Source organism: Camelus ferus, chromosome 3 (genome assembly GCF_009834535.1).
Source record: "Camelus ferus isolate YT-003-E chromosome 3, BCGSAC_Cfer_1.0, whole genome shotgun sequence".
Taxonomy (NCBI): Eukaryota; Metazoa; Chordata; class Mammalia; order Artiodactyla; family Camelidae; genus Camelus; species Camelus ferus.
In genome coordinates this window covers 60839062-60859619 of record NC_045698.1, presented here as the reverse complement: position 1 = coordinate 60859619, position 20558 = coordinate 60839062, and the positions used below count along the sequence as shown (strand labels likewise).

The following is a 20558-nucleotide window of genomic DNA, read 5'->3' as shown; positions in this document are numbered from 1 at the left end:
CCAGGAGGAAAGAGACTACAGAATGCGAATGCCCTAAGCCCTTGGGTGCCTGGAAAAGCCTTAGGGTACCTTTAGCTAAAAGATTTTTATTCTTCATATAATATTGTAATTTTCTATGTGTGTTATCTTATAAAAAAAGACTAAAAATGATGACACAATGCATACCAGGTACATGAAGTTTCAACACATATATTCTTCACCCCTTCACTTCAGAAAGCAATGAAACAAACAGTCTTGCCCTTGAATAATCACAGATGACAGTGAAGTATTTAATATCATCTTTTAAGCACTGAAACAGAGCTGCCATAAATATATTTACCTGTTGAGTTAAAGAGGATTATATAAAAGGGCTCATCTGTTTCTGGGATATCATCTTCATTAACGAGTACAGATATGTTCTGCTCTCTACTTCCAACTGCAAAAACAAGCATTTCTCCTTTTTCAATGGGAACAAAGTCTCCCTCTCCTGCAGTTGCCTCCCCATCCAGGGTAGCATAGTGAACGGCGCAGGCAACATCAACAGATCCATTTCTGAGAACTGTGAAGTCAGCAGTCTCACCTTCTTGAACCCTCACTACACGAGGTTCTGAAATAGTCACAAAGAAAAGAAGGAACGTGTAAGCTTTTCTGATTCCATCTACGTATTTTCAGATCACATACGTTTCTCTCTGCACACCGCCCCCAACAAGAAATGCCCTCCACTGTGTCTCTGCTTAAACACTCAGCTCCGTTCCCAACACCTCCACGAGGTCTCCTCTGATTACTTCCAGTCAATGGCCTTCCTCCTGCCTTGATTCCCACAGAATCCATTGTTTTCAACATTCAGTTTGTCAGTGAATTACATACTATCTGGAATCCTCTACCTATTGTTTCATACACCTCATTTCCAAATTTAGACCATGAATTCCTTGAGAATAGGATATCTTAGGTTTTATTTTTGCCACAGCAGTTAGCAGAAAGTTGAATACCGGATTAAGTCACTAAGTAAGTGTCAGCTGAAGGTTAAGAATATAAATCAATAAAAATTCAACAGGTTTAAAAGATTCCTTCTACGATTGTAAATTGAATAGCTTGCAAAAATGGTTTAAGAAAGAATTAGACACCAATTAAGTCTCCCAAATAAAACTAAAAGGTGTCTCATGTGGCAAAAGACAGTTTTAAAGAAAGCATTAAAGTGGCAAAAATGGGGAAAACTTAATTACATGTCCATTAAATATTAGTTGTTATAGGACCATTCACTAAGTATAATACCCAGACTTCCACTGTGTCCTGGAAGAGGTTATGTGGAAGAGTATTCCTTTTTGCACAAAGGAAAGAAAATACATTGGAATTTAAAGGTAGGAGGAGAATAAAGCTAACAAAATAGTACTTACCCTTTTTTTTCCTTTAGAAGAACCTTAAAAATATTTGTTAAATTATCAAAGAGATTGAATAATGATCACCCAAATTATGAAATCATATTTCAACAAGCATCAATTGTGGTTTATAGAAAACGTTCACTTAAAACAACTATTGAAAAAATATATTTTATACTGTTCAACTCACTTAAATAAGATAGCAATACCACCTGCAAAATAAATGGGGTCATCATTTCTTCTAATCCTCAGAGTTGCAGTACTTTTATTTCCTATTTTAGCTCCTCCAGTGGCATTAAGTAAGGTAATGGTAAATTCCTCCATTTCCTCTGGAATCTTTTGGAAAATGTTACACGTTTTAGTCAGGCGATTTGTACAAATAATTCCATTACATATTCCTAAATTAGTTTTCTCCTTTAAAAGAATGGCTTTATTAGTAATAGTACTAATATTCATTTCCATTACCAAGGCAATAACCATGCTAAACTACTCCTGTAGGACTCAGATCCCCTCAAAATTTTAATGTGCATTCATCCAAACAGCTACTTTATTTTTTTTATTTCAGTATAGTCAGCTACAATGTTTCAATTTCTGGTGTACAGCATAGTGTCCTAGTCATGTATATACATACATATATTTGTTTTCACATTCTTTTTCATTAAAGGCCATCACAAGATATTGAATACAGCTCCCTGCATTACACAGAAGAAACTTATTTTTTTATCTATTTTTATATATAGTGGTTATCATTTGTAAATCTCAAACTCTCAAATTTATCCCTTCTCACCCCCTTCCCCTCAGTAACCATAAGACTGTTTACTATGTCTGCGGGTCCCAAACAGCTACTTTATTTTGACTCACTACAAAATTTAATGGAAATAGATATTTTGTCTTATATAAGTTAAAAATAGAAACACTACATGGCTCATATAATTTCTGTAAAAAAAAATGGGATATATGTTGTTTTCAAGGAAAAAAACAGAACAGAAAAAGAACTTTTGACATATTTAGAACAGAATTTGTAATAGTAACAAAAGCTCAGCTAGCTCTCAAAGGCCCCTTACAAACCCTAATTTAAGTGTTACCCAAGTGCATCATAAAGACCTCATTCCCATGTCCTAATAAGGTGAGGTTCCCCATATCTCTGAGTCTATATGAATCCCCATGGACACTTTCTCTTTTACTTCATTCATGTAAGCTCGTCTTCTCCGCACCCTAAAATGGAAGAGTGTTGTCGTTTCTCGAGGCAAGAGTCTGAGGGAAAGAAGACAGGCTTCCACACCTGTTCAAAGCGCAGTTCCCTTTGTTACTTAGAACTGTTACTTAGTTCCCTTTCTTTATTGCCCTGAACCCATCATCCCTCTGAGAGTGCACCTACGATATCTGGTAGGTGGTGCCTTATTCTCAAAGAGCCTAAGTACAAGCCAAGCACTTAACCTCTCTCCCCACTGAATCCCTGATATTTGACACCTACAAGGTGTCACCAGCGACTATCAGTTCTAAGAGGAAAAAATGCCTTCAAGGAAACCAGAAATAATATTTCTCTTTTGTCTCATAGTCAGACATTATTACACCTGAATTCTTTATCATATACTCACATAACAAAATAAATTACCAGATGCTTCATGATTCAATAAAAAATAATTATTAAACAACAACAAGAGAGAGTTATACATGTAACATTTACCTCATCTGGAAGCGAGTAAATGGTGGTATTTTTTGAAAATTCCTGATCTCCAAAGAAAATAGTACCTTGCACAGGAAATACGTCTTGTGTGAAGTCTGGACTAACCACCCATGACACGTTAACATCACCAAAGTTGCCTTGATTTCTTATTATATTATAAATAGCTGTGAAACACAAAAGCGTGTAACACGTATGAATATATATTAAATAATTTTAAAATGATAATTAAAGAAATTGCTCAAATAAAAGTAAAAATAAGGGTTTTTTTTCTAGTAAAAGCCAATTATTTGCTTAGCCCAGCCTCAAGGTGTATATATATATATAAATGTAATAACCTAGTCTTCCCTCTGTAGGTATACAATTGATAGGAAAGATCAAGTCCATTTATTTTATCACAATTTGCGATTTTAAAAGTCATTTAGCATTGGGAACATGGTGGTGACTAACTAGGTACACTCATCACAAAGTCCTATAAGGATATTTGCTAGAGAAAACTGCACACTCGAAAATGATTTCCTTACCCAGACAGAAATGGCTCTAAAAAGAAGCTATTCTCATTTCATGCCACTGCAAGAGTTCCCAAGCAGTAACTATTAGTTTTAAAGTTCTTCCTATTAGACTAAATTCATTCTTTTGAGTGTTTGAGTTCCACTGCATATATTTAATTGAAATCAAAATATAACTGAAGTCATCAGTATCATCACAATACTACATAAAAAATAAAAATAGCAATCTTAAATATGACTTTTTAAAAACACCGATTTCTGCACTACATGTATTCCCTAAAGCAGATGGACAAATAAAAATAACTATTTACTAAAGAAATTTAAAAATGACTGATTTCTTCTTTTAGTAAACAGTAACAGAATATAAGAAGTAGAATAAATTACCACAATAGGTATCGTCCCCTTTACTTTCATTTATCATAACAATTAGATCATCAGAAATGAATTCTATAATCCCATGGGGATCATCATTTTTCAGAATCGTTATGTTGACAACTGTAGCACTTCCCAACTTGCTCTCCCGCTCACCATGGCTGCTGAGGACCACCCAATAATGTTCATCCAACTAAAAAGAACATGTCAAATTAGGAAAAAGGAAAAGTTGACATTTTCAGGGCAAGTAAAATATATATATATATTCAAGAATATTAATACTGCCAATTTTCTACAAATATACCACTTACTAAAAGGACAAAAGAGCTGATACTATCATTTTTTTAATTTTTAACATTCTCCCATCAATTAAGAGAGATATCAGATATAAGTACACACTATACATAAAAGAAAAAGGTAAACAATGATTCTACACTAAAATAGAAAGACTGGAACTTGTCATGACGATCTAGTCATTTTACCTAAGAAAAGTAAATAAAATAATAAAATTAATTTAAAAGTTATATATGATCTTATATACCTTCTCCATTCTGGGAAACTAATTTTAAAAAAAGCTGTATATGCATTGGTGTGCAAAAAAAATGAGTATCTAGTTTCATTAATATAAAACTTAAAATTTATTGTCTTTAAAAGAGTAGTATTACAGAAATACTTCCTTAACTCAAAACCATTATCATTAAAAGTTCAGTCAATACATAAAATAAGGTTTTAACACAAATTAAGCTGAAAGGAGAGGAAAACTGATTACACACTGAAAGTTTCAGATTGTTTAGTATTGCTTTATGTAGGACAAACATGGACCATTCAAATTGGAATGAGTCTTACTTTGTTTCTTAAGCTTCTTTTTTTTTTTAATTTTCCAAACATACATATTTCTCAATCCTTTCTTGCCCTCTTCCTTCCCTATATCTCCTTGCCAATCTTCAAAATATTTATATCTATAATATACTAGGTACTATCAACTTTCCACAAAACACAAGGGAAAAATAAAATCCCGTACCTCTGGTATCCCATCCAATCTTGTTAGCAAGGTGATTACGATCTCCCTTTCCCCGGGTTTAAATTCTAGTACCCCCGTGTTTCCGTAGAATTCATTGCTGTCTCTTGGCTCTACTCGGTAGTGTAGAAACTGCTTAACCAGAGCACCCCTGGAGCGGATGATGTGGAGCTCCACAGAATCTCCTTCCTTAAAAAAAAAAAAACACCAAAGTTCAAATTCTTCAAGACTGTTCTAAATTGTGAGTACAAACAGATTGAAGTCTCTCTCATACGTACTTTTATAACATAGGGACCTCTGGAAGCAGGAGAAAACTCAAAAATTCCCCCAGGATCGTCATTTTCCAAAATAATTAGGTCACGGCTGGTGTATCCAGATTTCAGCACTTGGTTTTCCACATTGACCCTGAAGAAGTCAGAGGGAAAAAAGGCACCAGCTACCTATAGTTTTCTGAATTCTGAAGCCTTATTTACAATATTTATAACACCTCCAGATAATGAATATGAAAGTTATGAGGAGTTGAAACTTTAATTGAATTTAAGTGTATTAAAACCACTGAAGATCAAAACAGTTTTACTCACAACATTTATAGAAGAACTACTATATCTGAATTCATTGTAACTTTTATATTTGACTGAAACCAAACAGTACATACATAGATCAAAAATACATTAATCCAAGATTTCAATATATTTTATAAAGTAGCATCAAATTTATAGATCTATTCCCAGTTTTAAAAAATTTTAATTTGAAACATGTAGTTTAAAAATATATTTAAATAAAAAATTTTTAACTTTGCATACACTTGAATTTCTTTTAAAAACTCATTACATGAGATTACACTAACTGAATAAAAGTTGGAAAACTGCTTGGACTAACAATGACTGAAAATAAACAAAATTGTGACTAGATTTTAGAAATATTTTGTAATCTTTAATATGATTCTATTCACCTTGATTTTAACTGCATGCATATAAAAGAAAATGCGGGACATACACAGACAGAAAAAAAAAAAAACGGAAAAGAATGGACCTGAGACACATGACCTGCTATAGCAACTCCCATAAACATCTCATAAGAACATATTAAAACAATATGTTTTTGTATTTCTGGTTTTTATGTTCAGTGTATAATTAGAATGATCAAAGGGACTGGGACTGTAAGGCTCTGAGGGTTTAAAAGCCAGCATACTCTGAGAATTCTCAATCCTGCAAGCTGCTCTAAACCTTTCCAAATGTCACTTTCTATTGAATCAAGAAGTACCCCTGGTCAGACCTCAAAACTACAATGTAGCCACAATTAATATGTAGAAAGAAGAGCACACATCCTGTGTAATAAAGAATCTGAATTAACACCCTTCCCCAGCTTTTAGAATTCTAATAATCAATACCTAACACACTAGTGGCCACAGAAGTTATAGTCCAAGTAATAAGATGGTTATCCTTTTTACATACTAATGCAGTCATATGATTTTCATAGCAAGTTTGCCCATATTTTATTTACATCCATATTTTCATTAATTAAAATTTCCTATGTCCATATAAACTAGGAGACAAAACAGGATCAGGATGTGAAATATAAAAATCCATTCTGAGCATTAAACTAATGAATTTGTTGTTAAAATTTCTTAAAATAAGCCACCCTTTTAAAAAAAGCATATTTTTAGTAAGTTCTTTATACAAAAACTGAGAGAATATAGACAAGAAATTGCTTAGATGAACTCAAAAACCAATGGAAAAGATGAGAGCACTGGTTCTGAATTCTCTGTTAAGCTACAAAATTGATAAAAGACATTAAGAATCTCACAAGCAAAGTACACTAATTGTTATCTTGCTTATATGTACACTATAATGAAAGTTCAAACTTTTTAGTTCTTCAAAACATGTAATTACATAAATTCTCAAAAATTTTATCAAATACTTAAATGTATTCATAATTTAAAACTCTTAATACAAAAAACCCTTCAGATAAGCTACCCTTATCATTAGAAAATAAAAGGATACAAAAAAGCATGCACAGGCAGGTGGACAAGCAAAATTTCTCAAGACCAGTGGGCATGCAGAAAGGCAGCCTTGTCCAAAACAATGGCTTGCAAAGCAAAATGTTGGATCATCAAAAACAAGGCACTCTTTAGGACACTTACCCAAAATACACGACAAACCTTTCGGTTTCTACCCTGTCAACAGAGAAAGAAGTATGGAGGGGGGGAAAGAGGCAGAGACACTATTCGCCAAAATCTCACCAATACTGCTGGAAAGTGAACGGCAGGGTAAAAATAAAGCTAAAGAAAGCCTTCCCCACCCCCAACCCCCTACGAGCTAGTCATGTTCACTTTAAGGGAACTCTGCACACTCGGTTCTTTGCTATTGACAAATGCTAGCAAGAGGTTTGGCAGTTCCCACTTAGGGAAGATGACCCCATGGCTAGCCAGCATGTCAAGCCCCGTTGCAGACATTCCTTTCCAGGCCTGCCTCAAGGCGCTGGAGCCTGCCAAGCACTGTGCAGGCTTACAAAACCACAGCAGCTGAGCAAATTTCATTCAGCCCGACTTATAATTACTTAGCAGCTTTAATTAGGTTTCAAAAAAATAAAAAACCTACATCCTCAGATCTAAAGCCAGTTATTCTTTGAAAAACTAAAACCTCTATCAGCAGAGAAACATACACCTTTCATCGTTTGTGTACGAATATACTCAAGAAGCCAAATGATATCATGGTATCTTTTAATTATGACAAATCTTACTTAAATATAACTTTATATCAGGAAATTAAAGCACTTTTCCAAATTCGCAATGTGTTGCATTTTCAAGCAGCCTCGAGAAACACACCAGCATGTATAGTCCTAGTACTTCATTTCTAAAGTCAAATAATATTATAAATAAGGAGTTATTCTCTACATACATATATCACAAATTTTTCTGAAATAAATCGGCATCGTGAAATTGTTTCTGATCTGGGAAAAATGAAACAAAAATATTTTTCACTAGTACGGCATCATAAACTGTTTCGTACCAGGGCAACTTTTAGCTATATTTAATTGAAATATAGGGAATTTTCATTCGAATTTGACATTAAAAGAAAATTGTACATGGTACCACAATAAAGTGTTAATTATTTTTTGTTGCAATATTTTACTGTTACTTTTGCTAATCACACTAGCATTCATTCATCCTTTCCTTTAGTTTTGTTAAAAATTTGCAAAATTGAGATGGAGGTTTTTATAAAATATGTTATTTTAAACCATACATTTGATTCTCACATTTATTTAATTAAACACGCCTTAGAACACTTCAATGTAATTTGTTCAGGCACAACTGAGATAATCCAAGTTTGCACTAGTTACTAATTGAACTGAAACATTTTAGTATAAATTTGAACTAATTTCCTCTATTTGAAAAGAGAGGAACCGATAATTTCTGAAATTCTCTACCCCATGGTTTGTACTTGTGTACAGCTTTTACCCATAGTAAAGAAAGAGAAATTAAAAACACTTAAAAATTATATTTAGTTAATTTCAAAGGTTTACATAAGGTTAAAAAATGATTATTTTGAAAGAATAAGAATAGTCATTACAAACTTGCAGAGGTATAATTTAAATCATTCTTTAAACATTCAGTTCAGAACAGAAACTCTCAGCTGAGCGACAAAGTTTCTATAGATTGCTATATTTTTTGTTTATAATTGCTGTTCCTTTTTCTTAAGTTTTTTTAATATTGCCCATTGATTTATTAAGTAGTCAAATCTGATTTAAAGGAAAAAATCATATAAGTGAAAAAATAATAATTTTCAGTTTATCTTACATTGTATTTCACAAATTTTTTCAACACATGAAATATTTTTTCTTAAGATTTAATGCAAAATATATATTTAAACTGTAAGTCATTTAAACTGTGTGTGTGTCGATTTGGGTTTTGCTTTTTGATTTTTTGCCTGTTTTGTTGTTGTTGTGCTTTGTTTTAATTTTTATGTTAAAAAAGGAAGAAAACACAATGTGGTTCTGATAGAAAACAAAACAAACAGCAGACATTCAACAGATTTGTTCCCTACATTCTATATTTTTCTTTCACATAAAAATAAAAACTACTTATAAGGTTTATAAAATGTGTTTACACAATACACCTTTATAGAAAAACCTGCAAGAGTCTGAGAGTAAAATCTGGAGAGGACCGGGAGTTATAAAACATAATTATTACTACTTCCATCCTAATTAATATGATACAAAATAGCACCTATTAAATTCATCTACGAATTTTACCATTTCTAAAATAAGAGTTCTGCAGAGCCCTCAAGTCACACTGACCTTTACGAATACGTATCTGTAGTAGACAATCTTGGTTTCGATTTTTTAAATTAATTAACATCAATTAAACACAGTATTTTTTTCATTTTTGGAAAGAATTCTCTGAATTATTGAAAAAATTTCTCTTTGAGAGACTATGATATTTTCTCAATATAAATTACCTACTGAGAAATGTTAAGTAAATCCTTATTATTACTTAAAAATACCTCTTAAGACTGCATTATTTTTCATTCTCTGGAACGTAAGTATTATTTAATGTTTAAATTCCATGTAAAGCGCGAATTTCATTATGTGAAGATTAACGCTTTCTTTCTACTCACACAAAAAAGCTCTAATCCTCTTCCCTGTTGAAAATGAAACCAGCAGAGCTGTTTGCCTAACCTAACATTTTAGATTTTTTGCTGCCTACTTTTTGAATATAGCAAAATATAAGCTATGGTTAAGATTTGTCTAATACCTTCCATAAATTCTCTATGTAATGTTTCTTCACAATAAACACCAGGTTAAAGTTAACTATGTCATAATATTAACGGTCTAACCAGAAGCCATCAACAAACAGCAGAAAAGTCAGAAGGTCAACGTAACATTACCTACTTAGTTTTTTGTTTTTACTTTATATGGAAGAAAGAACTAAGACAAAAAAGAAAATTATTTCAGAGAACTTGAAGACATAAACATCACTAAACATTACCTAAATGGGCTATTACCTGTCTAAAGAAAGTGTTACCGTCTCATTCATTTCTGGTATGTCATCAGCTTTGACGGTAATGTTGATTGTTGTGTTACTTTGCCCAGATAAAAGCACAACAGAGCCATTAAAGGGTCCTATGTCGTCCAGAGTCACTGCTTTCGAATTAAAGCCAGAGGGCTTCAAACTCCAATGGACAGTAGCCTGCCCATCAGTTCCATCCCGATGTAAGGGAATGCATACCTCATAAAAAGAGAAAAAAACAGAATAATTTCTTCTGAACTATATGCTCACAAATTATATAAGCTTTTCAGTTAGTGCACACACGTTACATGAATTCGTTTATGTACTGTGTGCATAGAGAAGTGAACAAGGTTCTCTTTAAGCATGACAATAATTTTAAAGTATTTTATATTAGTTTTTGCTAATCGAATTTATTTAAAAAATTTCCCCCAACCAAAAATATGACTAACCTGGGATTTGTCTTAAAGAAAAAGACTTAATTTTAAAAGCCAAGGAACTGTGAAAAACATAGAACAATTTGGTTAAAGAGTAAATTTCCATCAGAGGTTGACTGAAAAAAGAATTAATTTAATACGAACTGAAAAATAAACTTCTGTGATTAGATCTGGAAAAGGATAGTTACATAAAATGTATCCTAAAGAGGCAAAATAAGAAAATAATATAAATAAGAATAAGAAATGTTTCTAACCAATACAGTAAATGCAGCAGAAACAAAATCAGATACTCACATCACGGCTCTGTGTTACCTTGGGCAAGTTACTTAACCTGTCTGACCTCAATTTCCACATGTGAAGTGAAGCTAGTAGTTGCCTATTTTACAAGTTTGCGGTGAAGATAAAAGTGTCTCTCCATAGTATGAGCTAAATAAATGGAAGTTTTTATAGTAATTTTGAAACAAACTGTATTTGGTAGTTTTATTAAAGTGCAGCACATTTTAAATATATATCATACAAGGATCACTGTAAATCATAATGAAGTTTTTTCAAACAAATATTTAATAGTAGATAATGCTATTCTTTTTAAGCTCCTAAAAAAGGAATCCTCTTTGTTCTTTTCCTTTTAACACAGGCCATCTTGAAAAAAATGGAAGATACTTTCCTCACTAACCATTCTTCTAATTTGGCTAGAAACAGTCAGGGCTGGAAACTAGTGAGCAAAGTAAGATTCTTAGAAAAGACAAAAAAAAATTAAGAAAGGTCTGGGCCCTTAAATCACCCCAAGGGAGAAGGCGTGGCCAAGCTGTGGATGGGACAAAGAGAACAAAGGGAAATTCTCACTCCTTCTGCTATTTCCCAGGAGGGGAAGAATGCAGATTCACAGAGCTCAAAACTTTCCCTGGAATCTAATTTCCCTCTGGGGAAAAACATGAAATCGTAAATGTACAGCTTTGCAAGATAAATGAATTAAAACAATCCATTCTTTCAGAACAAATGAAATACTTCTTAGTTTTTCTGAAGAAAACAGGGTATCAAAAAAAAATATTTTAAAAATCAAAACCATCTTGAAAAATGGAGCTTCTCTGCCAATTTACAGAATCAAACATACAAACAAAGGAAGTTGTGGTCACTATATTTTGACATGAGGCTTTGATAACAAAAACAACTCTCCACATTCCTGATGTGAAACACAAGCCAATTTAAATCAAATCTAAGCATGAGAGACTTGGGGAGGGTCTCAGGGACAGACTGTGGCTCAGGGAATAGAAAGGCCAAAGGTCAGAGCTGTCCCTAGATAGATGGCAGGAAAATTCAGTCAGGGTGGGAGGCAGGAAGGGTGCTATATATGTGAACAAGCCTCTGTGTGTGTGTGCGTGTGTGTATGCAGAAATTTATATATATATGTAAATACATACATAAAATAAAATTCCTAAGATTTGGTGTTTCACAATTTAACCATATCACCTCCACACCATGCACAGGACACCACCCTAGCCCTGCCCAAGGCAAGCATGAGGCAGGTAGGGTACAGCTTAGTGGTAGAGTGCATGCCTAGTATGCATGAGGTCCTGGGTTCAATCCTCAGTACCTCTGGTAAATAAAGCAGTACATAAATAAATCTAACCCACCCACCCACCCAAAGAAACCCCCAAAACATAGTAAGACCTCCAAGGCAAGTATGAGGAGTGCTCAGAAATAGAAAAGGTCAAGGATTCCTGTGATACATATCACTTGGACAATAAAAAAAAAATTGTGTTTGGCTTTCACTCTATCAAATGCCATGCCACTAGCTGCAAGTAGCCATATCAAAATATCCTCCTTTTGCTGTAAGCAATTAATTCTAATTTTATTCCATCGAATATGGCAAAAGGTGATGAAAATCACACACTTACCAGTTACATATGTCAAATTACATACTGAAGACTCAGCTGCAAATGATGAAGCTTTTCTACATCTGTTAACTCTATAAACTAATTCTACCCTGCCCCAAAAAGAGTATCTATACATTATCTCAAACTCATTACACTCCATCAATAAGAAAAAGCCTACTTACCACTTCCGCAGCAAAATCTTCCGGTTCGTGCAAAATAATTGGAAGATTGCTAGTAAAGCTGATTTCTCCATTTGCAATGTCCGGAGTAACCACTAAAGAAATATTCTGGATTTTCCCAAATCTAGGACTTATAGGTGGGATTGGGGTAATTATATTCACCAACTCCACAGTTTCCAACTATAATAAACGAAGAAAACACCATAAAACTGACAGAAAAGAAGCTTTTGGAAAAATGTTTAGCCTTAATTGCATGAGGCAACAAAGCACAGCTAAAGGCCACCAGTCACTTGGCAACTTCCTTTTCCTCTTTCTTCATTGGTCATCCTGATTTGACCTCCTGCACTGGCTTCTTGGGCTCCTTCTGCTCCTCAATTATTATTATTCTTCCCCAGGGTTCTTCCTAATACCTTTATCTTATAATTTCATACCCTCTCCCTAATCATTTTGGGATCTCTCCTTCAAATTCCAAATATTTATAATCAACTGCCACTGGATATGACATAAATGTCACAGAGACACGTTACAAACAGAATGTACCAAATAGAAATCACCAGCTGTGGTCCATGTCCTCTTACCACCACCTTCTACCAATACTACCATCCACTTTTCCTCCTTGTTGCCGATATCCAACTACCCTGACTTAAAAGCCAAATATCAGAGACTTGCTCACATCTCCTTCCTCTCATCCACTGACCCACACCTCCAATCAAATCACCCACTGGCCCTTCTCTAACAGAGAAAAGTCACTATCAGAAGACTATTCAGAACTCCAAATGTGCCTAAATATGTCTTTAAAGAAATGCAACATACATATAACATACAGTGTCCCTGTTATAATCATGACCTCCAGAGTAACTTTCATGGTTCTTCCTCATGTAGAGTGGCCTCTCTTCATCACCTTACGAGTCCAAATGTACCCGCTCTTAAAGACTAAACATCCATCTCTTTCGTGAAGATTTCCTTGGATTCTCCAGCCTTCTTTCTCCTATCTCTTTCTGAATCCTCACGAAACTTAGAACTTAAATTTCACTTAATGCTTGCTTATTATCATTTTATGTGCTCCAGACTTTTACTTCCAACAGGACTAGAGAGCTCTTGCAGGTCTGTCTGTGTCCTTCTCAGTACTTTCCTGAAACATGCACACACCTGCAAGTGCAGCAGCTACACAGTACTTGTTGATTTATCCCTCCAACACAAATTAAGCACCATAAGAATCCTGACACATCATAAAACTTCAGCATCTTAATATTCTAACTTTCCAAAAACCAACTTATCAATATCACAGTGTTCATGCAAGTGTAGGAATAGATAATCACTACAGGAGTGCAAAAAGGACAGAGATTTTAAGTTAAAAAGCAACTGTGAACTTAATGGGACATTATGGACCTCCCACTCTTTAGAAACCTCCCTCTGTTAAGCTCTGCAATACAGAAACAACACTACTAAGTAAGCATCACTAGAGACTTGTGATTTAAGTTGATTTTCCACAGCGGGACAGGACTGGTATTGACCCTGCACAGATGCTCACATTTTGTGATGAACAATGTTCACTTTAAGGGTAAAAGTAAATGCCTTCTTAAAAGTAACATACTTTGCTTTGAAAATCATAAACAGGAGAAGGATATCAAAAATTCCATATTTGGTAAATATTCATTTGAGTAAAAGAAAAAAAAATTAGACTGGTCGATTTTGCCAAATATTGGTATGCAGACTGAGGCAAGTAAAATAAAACATGTGGTTCTTTAGGATACTGCATATTTACTTTGTAAAATAAATAAAATGTGAAGATACATAATTAAAATCACATAAGTGTAACTGTCATTCCTTCTAGAGAAAAAGAATATATATACCTATATACATATATATTTATCTTTTAAAATAGCACAAAAATTTAAAAATAAAAATATATATGTGAATGGCATATAAATATAAAGTGTGCATTGGCTGGAGGGGAAGACTTTTTAAAAAGACACTGGTCCTGTGTGAGTAAACACGTATTTGTGAATGAACCCTCTCATTCCTGTATATTCACAAAGAGCTAACTGATAATACTGTTTAAAACATCAAGGAAAAAAACTTTATATATTTTTAGTTCAAAACTCTTCAACAAGAAAGGAAAAAAATTCATATTTTACTTACTTTTATCAAAACAGTTACAGAATTAATTCTAAGTATAGTATTTTTGAAAAACCATAAAGAAAGAAGATATAGAAGGCTATGAAATGACCTGATCAAAAGGAAAATGCTAATTTCCCATGGCTTACTTCCTCGTCTCTAAGCCTTTTTGTCTGGGTTCCTTAAGCATCTGCTAAATCAAACCACTCCATTCATAAAGAGTCGTTCTTTGCTTTCAGACAGTTTGCTACTGGGACAGCACATTAGTGACCCCGGGCCTGCCAAAAGCTGTATCTCAGACTCACGGATTTAGCCGAGAGAGTTACTGAAGAATGAGGAGCTCAAGTCTCGGATTCTCCTTTCTTCAGTTTCATTCAGCGCAGAGTCTGATGCCTCCTATTCGTGAGCTGCTCATCCATTATGTACTATTCAAACTACACAACCTTCTGACTCCAACCAGCCTTCCAGAGCCTACAGCTGTTTTGAACCTTAAGGAGCTGTGTCAGTGACTAATAGTGCCCTTTTTTCCGACTGTGTTAAACTGACCTGTCTGCACTGCAAGACCTTTGTTTTTTAACTGAATACAAAGAGAGATAAAGAACTGAGTCTGGAATTAGTGGTATAAACAGATTTCTAACGCAGGATTACCCAAATTCAGGTATTACATGCTTCTGCAAGTTCTTCCTTACTTACCAAGTGTCATCAAAAGTAAATTCTGTCATGTTCACATAGAATGCTGAAAGAAAATAGCTAGGCTAATATCTGACCCACTAGAGGTTCTTAATAAGGTTTTGTCTACATAGGGACTCTCTGTAGCTACTTGAATAGATATTGGATATTTTCAAGAGTCTGAAAGTTTAATACAAAGGTTACTAATATTGGCATAGATACAGGAGGTCTCTACAGTAAAGACCTGTTTTGAGGCAGAGGAAGAGAAGAAATCAGAAAACAGAGACATTCTCTACAACTCAAAATCAACACTTCTGCATCATCAGTTCTCAAACTCATGTCACGTCGCTGCAACTGTGACACGAATGCCAGGATGCAGGGCTTCTATGAAAGCAAAGGAAACCCTGTGAAATCCTTCCTTCACTTCATATGAGTTGTGAGCTACAAGACTGGAGACCAAAGGAGAAATGAATACTGAGATACTAGGGACAAAAAAAACCTTAAACATATGCTGTAAGTTGAATGTTTGTGTTCCCCCCACGCCCCTCCAGAATTCATATGTTGAAACCCTAATGCCCAATGTGATGGCACTTGGAGGTGGGACCTTTGGGAGGTGATCAGGTCATGTGAGCAGAGCCCTAATGATGGGATTAGTGCCCTTATGAGAAGTGACACTGAAGGGCTTGTTCCTCTTTCTCCCCACCGTGTGAGGACACAACAAGAAAATGTAAGTGTGCAAACCAGGAAGAGGACTCTCCCTGGAACCCCACCGTTCCAGCGCCATGATCTCAGACTCCCAGCCTCCAGAACTGCGAGAAGGAATCGTCTGCTGTTTAAGCGACTCCGTCTGTGGCAGTCTTTACGGCAGCCCAAACTGATTGAGTGATTTGTATTAATGAGAATGCTCTGAAGCCAGAGGACACTGACAACAGAGAAGGCGAAGGAGAGCACTGATGCCAAAAATAAAAACAAAACACAAAAACCTCCATTAAATTCTGAAACTCCACTCGACAAGTTATTATCTCTCAGAGGCACCAGAGAACTCCTAAGTTTGGGATATGCTACCCTGAGTTCAAACTGGTGAAATTAGTATGTATTTCCATATATTAAAAGAACCAACTTTCAAAAGTAAGTTATGACATATTTCTGTATAAGGCCAAACTGAAAGCTTTTCAAAAATTCTAAATTTATCTCTAAATGTGCTCTGGCAGCAGCATTCTAATTGCTTTAACTTCTTGCTCAACAAGGCCAGAGCCATGGGCTTGACCACTTGCTCAAGTCCACTCCACAGATCCAGATCCCCCACCATCTAGCCAGTTATCTCACAAGAACATTCCACAAGCTGCAGGGGCAACGGACACAACTGTGAATGATGTCATGTTCTGTTCACCCATCACACCAAAAAGAGAAATTCAAGGGTCCTCCAAAAGTGGGCTATCCTCCTAGACAGGCGAATGCATCATATCATAATTTCCCCAATATGAGGAAACACAATAAAATAATAATAGTAATAGTAGTAAAGATGAAGAACAGATCTCTCACCACTAGGGACAAAGCTTTTGGGGACATTGATAAAAGGTCTCCCTATAGACAGGCACGCAGCAAAAAGGCACCCCTACGTACTGACAAATCACATATCCCGAGAACAGGTCATTGACTAGACACCTCCGCTAGGAGTCCTCAATTAATGCTCAAACCATACAAGCCTGAGCAGCGGCCCAGCTCAAAAACAAAAGTCTTCAGAATGAAAGGGTCCACCCCACCCCATGCTGAGTAAGGTATGACACAGTCCTGTGAAATTCAGAAAGCCAAGAAGCTTTTTAAAAGCTTTCAGAGATAAAGAGCAAGTAAACCACAAAGGTAAACAATTTCTTTCCACTCCAATTTCTCATCAGCATCTCTGGAAGCTAAACAACAATATCTTTCAAGTTCTGAAGAAGAAATTATTTTAATCTAGAAATTTCTACCAAGCCAACTATCAATGTGAGTATGAAATTTCATTTTCAGTTGTTCAAAATTTTACCTTGCACATACCTTTCCTGCACATTTAGAGGACAGATGCACTCCAACAAAACTAAAACACAATCCAAGAAGTAAAAGGTCCAAAATAAAGAAAATTCAGGAGTTCAGTAGAAACAGTTCCAAGTAGCAGGTGTGAAGCAAGTGGAGAAAGTAATTACTGCAGCTAAACTCAACATCCCACGCATGTAAGACAGCTGTTAGACTAATGTGGTAAGGACAGCATATGGAAAGGGGCAATTAGACACTCCAGAGAAGGCAATAATAAAACATACAATCTAGGCAAAAATATGAAACAAATTTAAATGCAGCATGAGTCAAAGAAATTAATGGAATATGAGACTTCATTTGATATATATTTCAGTTAGCAAAATGCATGGTGACACAGATTACACATTCTTCCTTTATTGATCCATTCATACTATCTGATTCCATATTAAATTTATTTATATAACCAAAATTTGATAAGCACCCTTTTTTGCTTTCTAATTTTCAGAATCAACCAATACCAACCGTTTGGAAAATATAAGCACAGTATCACAAGTGAGTGCAGATTTTCAAACTTTGGCAATAAAAATAATGCTTTGGTTATTATATGGTTAATAAAAGTTAAGAAATTAAAGACATAAGATGGCAAAATACATTATAGGGTCCTTATCTCTTCTTTTTAAGTAGAAAAACTCCAAAGATTTTTATCTACAGTTACTAGACCAACAGATTTTTTAGTATATTATTTTAAAGTATCTATACATTTTTTCTCATACTTTTTTACTTCTGAAATGCCTTCCCTGCAGTATCCATCATGAAAAACATATTTACCCTACAAACCACATCCCTACATCTCATTTTCCCAAATCAACTCAAAAGAAAGGCAGGTCTCTTGCTCTCTCCCTCCCGGCCCTCCCCCACAAACAGTTTATGAATCACTCCATTATGTCATCCATCACATTCTGCCCCACATTTCATGTCTGATCTGCTTTTATTGTCACATGATTAAAATACTGACTTTAGTACAACCTTTGTTCCATCCATCCCTCTATGTCTTAGGAGCAGACAGTCTCTCTTTGGACTCCCACAGAATTTCTAGTGAGCAACAGAACCCAAAATATAGATGAGGGCAAGGTAATGATTAGTTACTCTCTCACACAGATAGGTACACTTACAGTTTAACCAAAGTTAAGATTATTTTCATCATTAAAGTACCTGTACTAAGAAGTAAGCTCCATTTTGAAGGAATGCATCATTTCTTATTGGTAATTTTATAGTGACTTGGGTCTTTTGTTCTGGAAAAATGAGGCTATTTCTCCTGGATATATTTAAGATGCCATCTTTTGCTCGCAAAGGGTCCACAGCTCCAGCAGGAATATAAAGTGCAGAATAAAATATCTTCACATCTCCTTTAGTTCCTCCTAGTCTTGTAAAACTCAAGGATAAATATCGTTCACCTGGACTGCTTTCAATCTTCTGATTTTCCATAGGAAAAAATGTTATTAGGCCATAAACATCATCACTATCCTGAATGTAGAACAAAAGCTGCAGATAAAGGAATAAAATATTAAAGTTATAGAATTCTCACATCTGAGATTACCAAATGGTTTATTTTCTAAGACTATTCTGATTTGTAATATTTATTTATGTACCACATCTAAAAATGATCACTCTTACATGTAATAGAGTAAACGATGAATCAAAAACACATTAGCAAACTTTGTGGAATTTTTTTAACAGCAAACTTTTTATTTATAGAAGGAACAACCTCAAGAAAGGGAAGCAACTATCATTTCTAAAATCAGTGTTCTTTCTGTCACAGTGAACTAAACAGAAATGTGATTTATGTGATCAAATTCTTTGGCTATTTCATAGCACAGAAACAGTCACCCAAGTAAAATGTAACAAGAGATCTACCTCTGCTGGTTCGCTCACTTCTGCACCTCCTCGTATTGTATGAGGTAGAATCTGAAGTAGGTAAGCCTCCGCCTCTTCTGGAAGATCGTCATTAACAACGGTGAGAGGAATCGATGCCAACATCTGCCCTTGTGCAAAACGGAGAACTCCAGAACTTGGTCTGATATCCACTGTTACCGGTGAAGGATCACTGCTATTCCGCGTCAACACCCAGTTCACAGAAATATTCCCATGAGTGCCACCATTTCTAACCACTGTTATTTCTTCAAATCTAGAATTTTTTTAAAGAAATATATACAGTCACACGATACATTCTACTTCCCTCAAATAGGTATTTTCATATCAAGTTGGCCATCAGACACTGGTAAAAGCAGAATCCAAATCATAAAGAATGATCGTTTTAATATGAAGGAGTAGAGATGTAGATGTGTCCTAGGAAACTACCATAACATGAATTCACTTGCATCTTTAAATCACTCCTCAAACAAGAAAGAAAACAGTGAAACAACAGTCGAGGAATTGACACATACTCTTGACAGCTCATCACTATATCCAACACCACAAACATTAAATCTTAGAATAACATATTTAAGTATTTGTAGCAACACAACATTTAAATCCTACCTTGATGTCGTATCTTCATCAATTATAACTGTCCTTTCAAACAAGACACTGTTGAGTGAGAGGACTCCATAAGGTTTGTCGTTTGGCTTAATGGTGACCTGGACAACAGAAGGGCCTAAGAGCACAGCATCTCCCTGTAAGGTATCTTTCAGTAACATGACATGAAATGATTCAGCAATCTCCGGTATGGCATCATCAACTATTTGAAATTTCAGGTGTGATTCATAAATAAAAGGTGGAAAAACAATAGTTGTGTTTGGCTGAAGATCAATGAAGTCTAAATTCTGCACTGCATGTGCTGTTGAATTCCCAGTTATAACAGTATAACTGATCAAAACTTCATATTCATCAGATCCAATCAGATTTCCATTGTCACCTTTTCCACGAACCACTGGGATTGTGAGTATGTGGTCTTCTTCGGGTACCAAATAAACACTCTGTACGAATCTCACAGGACTGTCATTTTTCTTAATGATGATCTCAACTGAGCTCCTAGGAGTGTTGATCTCAGCTCCTCCTTCAACATTTTTCAGTTGAATCAAAAATATTTCATCATTTTCTGGAACCTGTCAAAGAAATACAAACAGTGGCAAAACACCAATAGCCAAAACATGTGCAAAAAAACCCATAGTGTATAAAGTCCCTATGTTTCAATGTAAATACATAGAAATAAAGATTCTTTAACTGAAGGAAACAGATAAAGAGGTTTATCTGGTGTCCATTTACTAAAATATTTTCCAAAGGTAAATAACATGTTTTAGATAAAGCAAAGGTATTGAAGTATTGG

The 20558-nt window shown here is 34.9% G+C and overlaps 1 protein-coding gene across 1 annotated transcript in view; it reads right to left on the bottom strand.

Moving 5' to 3' along the window:
* ADGRV1 (adhesion G protein-coupled receptor V1) overlaps positions 1-20558 on the bottom strand; it is a 471409-nt gene that overhangs the window by 409174 nt on the left and 41677 nt on the right. The window contains exons 7-17 of the mRNA XM_032475997.1: positions 19772-20337; positions 19148-19418; positions 18446-18775; positions 12440-12616; positions 9945-10168; positions 5217-5343; positions 4942-5127; positions 3933-4113; positions 3043-3206; positions 1568-1691; positions 320-586 (exon numbers count right to left, since the gene is read on the bottom strand). Coding sequence (XP_032331888.1) covers positions 320-586; positions 1568-1691; positions 3043-3206; positions 3933-4113; positions 4942-5127; positions 5217-5343; positions 9945-10168; positions 12440-12616; positions 18446-18775; positions 19148-19418; positions 19772-20337 — 2617 coding nt within the window. The remainder of the gene's footprint in view (positions 1-319; positions 587-1567; positions 1692-3042; positions 3207-3932; positions 4114-4941; positions 5128-5216; positions 5344-9944; positions 10169-12439; positions 12617-18445; positions 18776-19147; positions 19419-19771; positions 20338-20558) is intronic.